This window comes from Limulus polyphemus, unplaced genomic scaffold (assembly GCF_000517525.1).
Source record: "Limulus polyphemus unplaced genomic scaffold, Limulus_polyphemus-2.1.2 Scaffold2758, whole genome shotgun sequence".
Lineage (NCBI taxonomy): Eukaryota > Metazoa > Arthropoda > Merostomata > Xiphosura > Limulidae > Limulus > Limulus polyphemus.
In genome coordinates, this window is record NW_013668368.1 from 82,493 (window position 1) to 93,060 (window position 10,568).

The following is a 10,568-nucleotide window of genomic DNA, read 5'->3' on the forward strand; positions in this document are numbered from 1 at the left end:
AAACGGTAGACGTAACACTTGGTTGGAAGTTCACAGTAACATTGGATAATAATGTTCTTCAGCTGAAATACATTGATAGGCTGCTAAGAAGAAACGTCTCCGGTATTGAGATTAAACAAATACGTGGACTTTGCACAGAAAGTTCACTTTGTTTTGGCACGAATTAATTGCTGTTGTAGCAAGTGTGTTTGTGTTATGGTAGCTACTAACGAAAGCCTTGCGTTAATCTCTGTCCTATAAGAATTGTATGATAAGAATAGTAGGGAAGTAAATTCTTCAAACAGTCGGTACACAACATTCAGCAAATTGTGTTATTTTCGCTGCATTATTTTTTTTGGGGGGTGCGGTAGTGATCCCCCTACTGTATTCCACCATTTTACCTGAGCTGGCTTGTTTATGGTAATTACTGAGATTGTCAAAACAAAATTGATATATAACATATTTCACTACATATTGCCACATTATTTTACATGTGCATCGCATTCTGTGCTCATTTATGTAAGTTTACTCAGTTGAAAGTAAACTCTGCATCCATTTCTTAACATGGGCACCATAAAAACAACAAATTTCATTGTTTGTCATTACAAGATGCGGTATATAAATATATAGTATTGTTGCGTCAGCGAAGTCACGTGACTAGTATCACGCCACTTCTTTCTCGAACCTTCGTGAATTGTCGGGAGATTACTAGATTGGGGGTAGCTGGTATATATAAGACGGTCACAACGTGACGGGACAATGTGTAGGTAATGAGTAATTGAACTGCAGTCAGAGAGTGTGTAATTGAGTATTGTCGAGCACGTGAGACGTTCTGGCGTTTGTTATAGAGCGACTGTTGAAATTAAGTGTATCGGTAAAGTTGTATTCGAAAAGAATAAACCAGTTTTATTTAAAAAAGAACTTGTGTCGCTAAAGTTTCGTCGGAACGAATTTACGGAAAATTAACTAACAACTGGAGGCGTAACAGTATTATTTAAAGATGTTAAATATTTTTTCTTCCTAAAAATTACCGGTTATGTCAAAGTGTTAGATCCATATTGTTAACTTTTTATGTACATATTTTGTGATGTATATGTACATGCCAATGAAACTCACTAACAAATCTACACTAATCTTATGTTCACCCTATGTATCAGTCAGTGAAACCGCAACTGCGTCTGTTGAGCCAATGCATAATTACACATTAAAGTTTATTACTCAATGCCATCCAACACTTTAATTCCCCAATGAAACTGATAAACTTTTCTAATTATAGAACCCATAATGTTTTGTCACTCTGTTTACTAAGTCGATCGTAAGGCTCAGATTGAGTGATCTTAATATTAATTACTAAGAATGCATGGGTAGTAAAATTTGGCTGAATACCGGATCCGGGTACACGGTTACTAAGCTTCGGCCGGGGCCGAGTGTCAACCGGGACCGGGACATCCCCTTGCCCCCCACCCCAAAACAACAACAAACAAACAAACAAACAACATACACAAAAATTAAAAACAAAATTAATGTTTATTGCATTAATCCGAATAATCACCAACAGAACATAGAAGTTTTAATTTCAATGCCTAGCCCCAACTTCTCAAACCCTAACCCTATTGTTCTCAAAACCCCCACCTTTCCCAGAAATCCATTTCTCAAACCATGCCTGTTATTAACCCCTATTGTTTTCTGAATCTCAGACTTTCAGTGGACAGTCAGTTTTTGTTGCTCGGAATGTTTCCTTTTTTTTTTTTAAATTAATCCAGTTATTGACTGTAACTTTCAGTACCGTGTTAGTTTCCACAAAGATTAGGGCTTAGATGGCTAACTTCGACACTCGGCCGGAGCCGAGTATTACCGAATATCTGGCAGGGTACCCGTGCATACCTATTAATTACTAATATAATCTTCTCCAGTTGACGCTATAGTTATATGTCAGTTTTATAAATAAGCCAATACAGAAGATAAATTGCTGTAATCGGACGTTAATATTAATTATCGATAAACCCTTGACTCATGTAAAAGAAATACATATTTGTAATATGCCATGTGAAGTGTGGACCTAAAATGGGAAGCGGTAGATAGATGAGGACCACATAATAGTGAACTAAGAATATATCTTTAAAGACAGAAAACAGTGCTGCCAAATGTTAGTCACTTATGCTAAATACCTTCAATAACTTCTTATTATAATAGAGCAATGGCTTGGCCGTATATCTATGTGACAAAAATAATAAATACAGCAATGTCATTTGTTGTGCTGAATTACAAGTTCTCAATGCCACAAGTATAATGATTGAGGATTATGAATGACATCACAAACAAAAATCCATAAAATAAAATAAAACTTCACATTTTGGGTATTCAAGATTCAGACACTTAGAAAAATAACTATGGTATGTGTATCAACCATTTCTTTGTAACAGAACACAATTTTAAATAAAAATACTCTCCTCACAACAAGAACACGACTTTCATTAGGACTGTACGTGAGGGTTTTATTATATCTTTATTGATGTAATTTGTAAATATAGTACTAAAAATACTGGAGTTCTTAAAGAAAACAAAAAACTTCAATAAAGCGTAGCACTTTTAATACATAAAAACATTACAAATTATATCAGTCAAATTTATGAAAATTTTGGGATCTGTACATTGAATCACATAAAAACATTATAAATTATATCAGTCAAATTTATGAAAAATTTTGGGATCAGTACATTGAATCACATAAAAACATTATAAATTATATCAGTCAAATTTATGAAAAATTTTGGGATCAGTACATTGAATCACATAAAAACATTATAAATTATATCAGTCAAATTTATGAAAATTTTGGGATCAGTACATTGAATCACATAAAAACATTATAAATTATATCAGTCAAATTTATGAAAATTTTGGGATCTGTACATTGAATCACATAAAAACATTATAAATTATATCAGTCAAATTTATGAAAATTTTGGGATGTGTACATTGAATCACATAAAAACATTATAAATTATATCAGTGAAACTTATGAAAATTTTGGGATCTGTATATTGAATCATTTTGATGCAATGAATTGTGTATGACTAAAAGGCACAATCTGAACACTTTTCTCTTGCAGTACTCCGCCCCCCCCCCCCCCCCAAATAGTTTTTTTCAGAAAATGTTCACGTTTTTGACAATGAGGTATTAATACTACGATTACTAACTACTAACACAAACATCCACCCTTAGGGCGGCATTTCTGCTAGTTATTCCAAATGCAATAAGCCTAATGATACTCTAGCTGGCAGTGAAACTAAAAACTGATCCAAGCTATGCTTCTCCTTTACTCTTTGTGAATCGTCGAGCAAACAAATTGTGTCTGCTTTAAGAGTTGAACACCAGATCAACGGACGACAGCCATGTGCAATAATGTACTCGGTTGACTCAGTAGTTACGTCCTCTGACAGGTAAATTAAGATGAAACTTTATTAATATCTTGCTGATAGTCAAAATTGTGATGTAATAATTATACAGATTCCAAAATTATTTTGAAAGTATTATCATCTACGTACAACTACAAGACATGGGTGTTATGGTTCATAGAGGAATTGGGGAAGCACTGGATCCCTTAATTTATTTCTATACAATTACGTTAGTGTTATGCGCCCTCATATAAAATATTCACCAAATTATGAAAAATGATAATATTTTTGCTTGGCCAACACTAACAAATAAAACAAAAAATTATACTAAGTAAGTACTGAGCATAAAACCTACCTATTGAATAAGCCAGGCTAACAGCAACTTGAACAATCGAGTACACCGTGCCGTACATAGCCACATGACGTGTATCTACAACGTGGGCCAACAGGGGCATTAGTGCAGCGTCGGTTATACCTATATATATTAAATAATAATAATAAAAGCTATTGCTATCAAAAACGTTTATTTTTCAGAATGAGGTCCAGGTCAATAAAATGCATTCGTCACTATATAAGGAAAAAATTCCCAATGGGTCCGCTGTAGCTTTGACTTACAATGCTAAAATCTAGGGTTATATTCCTTTTGGTGGACAGAGTGCGGCTATCTTATGGTATAAACAAAATAACAAATTTATAATTGATTACCTGTCTTGCATCTTCTATGTTATTAATACCTTTATCTTTGTGAGATCAGGGTATGTTTCGTCTTTTCAACCTAAACTGTAACATTTACGTATCACCACACACTCAAATATTTCATTGTATTATATTTTATAACAATATGATTAGATGTTATAAAATATAATACATATAAACTATAGAACAAGTTATTAATGATAAGCGTTTTACTTATAAAATGTCAGAAAATGCAAAAAAGTATGTCATATATAGAAGTTATATATAGAAGGATAAACTATAATCAATACATTAAATGTCTATTATATCGATACTTCAAAAACACAACTGGCTATACTAACTGTCTTGTTTAATATTTATGAAAACGATACATCAGATGTCAAAAACTTTTCAGCAGTACATTAAATGTGTTAGTAACATCATCCATCTTTGTAAAACATGTGTAATACAGTTTTATATAAACACACGTTGAGACAAGTTTAAATTTGTTTGCAGTCCTATAGAAGTATAATAACACTGTCCCTTATAGAAACACCTTTGTAAAATACACACAATATGCCTAGTAAGACCATCTGCCTATAGAAGCTCAGTCAAACTTTGTAATAACACCATCCAACCATAGAAATACTTTCAACCTTTCTAAAACATATGTAAATGAAAACTATAAAAATAGGTTGAGACAAGTTGAAATCTTTTTACAATCCAACGGAAAAATAGTAACACTGTCCACCTATAGAAACATCATCCACCTATACAAATACTATCTCTAGTAATGCAATACACCTATAGAACCTTTGTAACACCATCTGCCTAAAGGTTTTAAGCTTTGGTTTGAATTTCGCGTAAAGCTACACGAGGGCTATCTGCTCTAGCTATCCCTAATTTAGCAGTGAAAGACTAGAGGCAATGCCCTCTTTGGTTCCACTTCATGGAACTATGACGTCATTTCATCCACCCCTCCCTATTGCCTGATGTCGACAACGTATCGCCCTCTGGTGACGTGCCTCTCAACACACGGGGTAAAACTCATTAAGATACCTAAATAAATGCGTTTTTATTTACCTCTACCAAACATATTTCTAATAACTGTGCATCATTTGGGTTTCATATTGAATACTATTTACAATTTAATTCCATGTACTTCAAGTGCTACCAATATAAATTTAAGCTTTATTTCAAATACATTTAAAAGTTATTTTTCACAAATTTATATTTGCAAATATATATCTGTACCACATAAAGTGCTTCCCATGCATAATATTTTAAAGTTTAAAGCATTGCAGAGGAATGTTGTGAGTTTTTTGTTTTGTCCACAAATCGATAAAGAGTATGAGAAGTAAGAGGAAGATGTGGAAGTTGTTCAGATCCACATATTTCAGAGAAAGAGAAACACCCATATGTTGATAGTAAGGGAAACACAAACAGAATTAGTAACAAGTAAATAAAACATGTAATATAAACGAAAACAAAAGGATGTCTTACCTATGCCCAATCCTAAACCGAAATGTGGTACTATAAGGTGAACCATTCGAGTTGCCAAAGGAACCTACACACATATTCAAAGCTAAAAGTAAGATATAAAAAACAACAACTAACATCTACCATTTCACAAAATTATGTGGACTCAATTCCGAATTTTATTTCTACTTTTAAGAATTTACTGACAAAAGACAATAGTATAGGATCAAAAGCAATTTTTTAGGGTGGCAACTTATTTTATGCATTTTATATCCAAGTAATTAACATAGTGGGTTGACGTACGTCTTTACATACAAAATGGTAAGCCATTTTACCTTCTTATACTTAGGCATACAGTTATTTTGCATTTTATATCTGGATGTACAGTATAGAAAGTTATTTACTTTTATTTGTGGACATACACCATGTGGGTTTTTATATTTAATTTTGAAATTTAGCATACAGTTTAACGAATTACTTTAGCAAGTGTTTTGTATAGAGAATAGACATCAAACTGAGTTACTTGCATTTATATCTTATTACACAACATGGTAAGTTATTATAATTACTTACTCTCTCCTCCTAGTCCATCTGGGAAGTACAAATGAGTAAATTATTAATAACAAGTTGATTGAAGAAACATGAACAACAATGGGCATAGTCTTTATGGCAAGAGTTTTAAACAAAAGCTTCTTTCACTTGAAACAAGAAAAAAAGACATATTTTTTAATACAAGTATCACGTATGCGAGGATTTGAGTTTAGAGAAGGTGGATATATTTAAAAGCAACTAGTGAGTTTAGTTTGGGAATTATCTGTACACTAAAAAATATAATGTCTAAAAGTACATCTAAAACCAATTCCGATATTATTCTGTGGAAAGGCTCTTCGTAAAAACTGAATTAATGTCTCACTATCAATTCATCACTGTTTCAATTACACCTCCTTTGGATCAGCATTTTTTAAATACAGTGCCAGGGCAAAGGTGTAAGCACTTGGTAGGACCAAAATAGAATGCCTTGGAAAAGTATTCACCCTCTTGCGAAGTTTCCACATTTTGTTGCCACCTGAGCTTGCAATAATAAAACTTTCAAACGGGACATTATATTTAGAATCTACACAATCTACTCTAAACTGAGAAAGCTGGTATTATGTAAGTAAGTTAGATTTGAAAAGAAAATTTGAATATTCTCAATTGCACAAGTATTCAACCCCTTTGCTACAGCAACCCTAAATCAGTTCAGGTGCAAAAGATTAGCTTGAAAGGTCACAAAATTATTCTGTCTGTGTGTAATCAAAGTGGTTTAACTTGACTTCAGAGTAAATGCACCTGTTCAAGCTTCAACTCACATATGTATACGACAAACCATCCATGAAGACCAATGAGCTTTTGAAACAAGTCAGGGATAAAGAGGTGGAGAAACGCATATCAGGAGAAGGTTACAAAAAGATGTCAAAGTCACTGATAAATCCTTTTGAGTATGGTAAAGTCCATCATTAAGAAGTCATTACCCAGATCAGGCCGCCCTACCAAACCAAACAGCCAGGTAAGCAGGAAACTGTTTAGGGATGTTGCTGTGAAGCCAAACAGTGACTTTGAAAGGTTTGCAAAGTTCCATGTCTGAGATGGGAGTCAATGTTCATACATCAACAATATCCTGGTCCCTACACAAAGCTAGCCTGTATGGGCAAGTGGCAAGAAGGAAGCCATTACTGAAAAAGAGTCAGCTTAAATCTCATATGGAGTTTCCGACAAATAATGTAAATGATACTGAAGACATGTGGCAGAAATTTTTATGATCAGACGAGATAAAAATTGAGCTTTTTGGTCTAAATCCAAGGTGTTACATCTGGCGACACAGCAAATCACCCGGTCAACAACATCCCAACTGTCAAGCAGGGTGGTGGAAGCATCATCTTATGGGCATGCTTCTCATCAGCAAGGACTGGGAAGCTTGTCAGGATTGAGGAGAAGCTGGATGTTGCGAAGTACAGACGAATTCTAAAGGAAAACCTGCTCGAGTCAGCCAAGAATCTAAATCTGGGTCGAAAATTTATATTTTATTAGGACTATGACCCGAAGTACAAGACCAAAGCCACACTGGAATGGTTTAAAAAAAAAGAAAGTGAATGTCCTGGAGTGACCCAGTCAAAATCCTGACTTGAATCCAATAGAAAAGACTTGAAGATTGCTAACCGTCAACGAACCCCAACGAACTTGTCAGAATTGGAGCAATTTTGCCAGGAAGAATGGGCAAAAATTACACCATCCTATTGTGAAAAGCTGGCAGAGACCTATCCAAAAAGACTTACGCCAGTAATTACTGCCAAAGGTACTTCCATCAAGTACTGAATTAGAGGTCTGAATACTATGCAATCAGCAAATTTCATTTATATACATTTTTGCTGACATTCAACCTCCTTCACACATAACAGTGTTAAGTTTGATCATTAGAGTTTGAATACAATTTTGTTAAAAAATTGTTTACATTATTTGTATTTCATCAAAAATTGACATTATTGGTAGGAGATAAATACTTTTGCAAGGCACTGTACGTACGCGTGGGAATAAATGAAGTTTAACCTAATTTAAGTTGATGACCACCTAAACCCATATGGGCCCATATTTGACTAGGCCCTTTTACATAGCAAGTGTACCAAATTAATTCAATTATACAGTAAGAGTGAAAAACCAAAATCTTAAAATACTTTAAATTGCTAAGAATTGTGTAGCATTGTTATGGTTATTCAAAGCTACTTTCTTGTTCCGAAACAGAAGTTTTTTGTATTCTTAGCAATGTTTCATTCTCTGCATTTATTGTGATTTTGAATATGCTTTGAGACACCATAACCATCTAGCAAATATTAAACAATACTTGGATTTGCTTTAGACCCTCTGATTCCCGTACTATTTTGTACATTCTCCTATTCTTATTGCAATTGTCCCTCAGTTGATCAGTGGCAAATTTTTAGATTTAGTGGTAAAATCCAAGGTTCGGTTTTCCGCGTTGGAAAGAGCGCAGATAACCCATTCTGTAGCTTTTCACTGAAAACCTAAAAACTATATCTTATTGAGTAGCTGTTATAAAAACCCTCACATCTTCGGCAACGGAATTCATAAATCACACAAGAAGGTAGACTAGTCTTATCCTTGATCCAGAAAAGGAAATAAGAATCTGAGTGAAACGTTTAGGACACAAGTTAGCTCTATTCATAAATAAACTATTTCTATAATGGCATTCAATTTCTTTTTGATTTAACTATAATGATCACCAGCACACAGTAGAATTAGGAGCACTGGCAGTTTTGGGACATCAACTTAATTATGAAGGAGATGAGTTTTTTTGTTTTGTATTTTTCCTACTATTTCTCTTAAGTTAAACTTACAATATCGTTTTGGAAAAAAATTCAAAACTGATAAAAAATTTATTTTTCGTGAAAAAAAAAGTTTTGGTAATATTGTAAACATGATATACAGGGTGGAAATAAAGCTAAGTGTACGTTGGTTTACGATATACTTAATATCTAATATTCTGTTTTAATTTATACAATGGTGTGCATTAATAGAAATATGTTAGCATTCTCAGGCAAAGTCTGTTACACATTCATATAGTCGAGAAACTTCAGTTGTTCGTTTAGGCAAAAACATCACCACAAATATGACATTCACATAACTGTTGCAAAACAGTGGGTTGAAAACTTCGAAGGACAATCATTTCACCACTTTTGGATATAAAAACAAATGTATTAGCTTTTTTGCAATTAAATTCATTTACTAGAAACTAAACTATGGTCATTCAAGTCAAGTGAAAAAGAAGTTGAATTACATTACAAAAGCTTACTCATAGAGGGCTAAAACTTGTATTTCTCAACGATTCTACGAGACTTATGAATTACGTTTGTTATGTATTAGAATTTTGAATTAGTCCGAGGCCGAGTTAACTGATAATTTAAATTTAGTAGTTAAATTATACTTTGGATTTAGTATTTAAATATATATGCAGATATTTTAGTCAATTTACGATATTTGCCAACAAGATTGATACACACCGTCTTTGTTTTTAACACAAATACGTTTTAATACACACACAACAATACAATTTACAGTAACAATTATTACAAATAGTTATTACACACAAAGATTCATAAACAAAAGTTTCACAAACTTACAAACAATATAAAATCTTCTTTCTAGTTTGGAATTCCTTTGATATCTTATCGAGGGTTTCCGATGAGCGAGTTAATTACGAGTTGCTGTAGATATGATGGGAGGCTAGCTTTGTCCTTGGCCACACACACTAGGTTTCCACGATTAATTTATATGTTTTCATGAAAATACTAATGTCCGATGAAAATCTACTGAAGTTAAACGGTCTGTAACGTTCTAAATTTATAAATATTCCTGGTCAGATATCTTAAGTTTTCCGATTGACAAGCGTTATAAAAATCACAGTTATAGCTTTCGAAGTTTATAGCACACTGATTATAGCGAACTAATAATAGATACTCTCTTTGGCGCTGGTTAAAGCGTTTACGTATATACACAGCGTGGTCACAAGTAAATAGACACCACCTTTTCAGAAAAAATGAAATTTTTCAGTCATATTCACATGAATTGATATATTTATAATTTAATTAATATGTTGTAGATCTTCGTTTCGCTTCGTGGATTTCGTTGATCCTTTGGGGCATCGTGAGAATCATCTCGTGAATTTTAGATTGTGGGGTTTTCACCCACTCTTGCTTCAAAACTTGGAGTAGATCGCTCTTCGAAGGTGGTTTTTTTGGTTGTTGTTTGACTTGCCGGTCAAGTATGACCCAGAAGTTTTTAATGGGGTTCATGTCAGAAGATTGGCTCGGCCAGGGCAACTTCTGGATACCATTTTCTTCCTGCCATTTTGGGTGTTTCTTGCAGTGTGACACGGTGCTCCATCTTCCTGGAACAACGTTGTTTTCTTGTCCACGAAACCCGAGGAATAAAGTGGCAAGAGTCTTTCCTCCAATATTTTCGACGTTTTTTCGAAAATTTATGTTGCCA

General features: G+C 33.7%; 1 protein-coding gene across 4 annotated transcripts in view; it reads right to left on the reverse strand.

Moving 5' to 3' along the window:
• The window catches only part of LOC106467827 (synaptic vesicular amine transporter-like), a 66,125-nt gene that overhangs the window by 5,303 nt on the left and 50,254 nt on the right, over positions 1-10,568 (reverse strand). For all 4 annotated transcript variants that reach the window (XM_022396020.1, XM_022396023.1, XM_022396021.1 and 1 more), the window contains 2 exons: positions 5,556-5,619; positions 3,733-3,852 (listed from right to left, as the gene is read on the reverse strand). In XM_022396020.1, the coding sequence (XP_022251728.1) occupies positions 3,733-3,852; positions 5,556-5,619 (184 nt within the window). The remainder of the gene's footprint in view (positions 1-3,732; positions 3,853-5,555; positions 5,620-10,568) is intronic.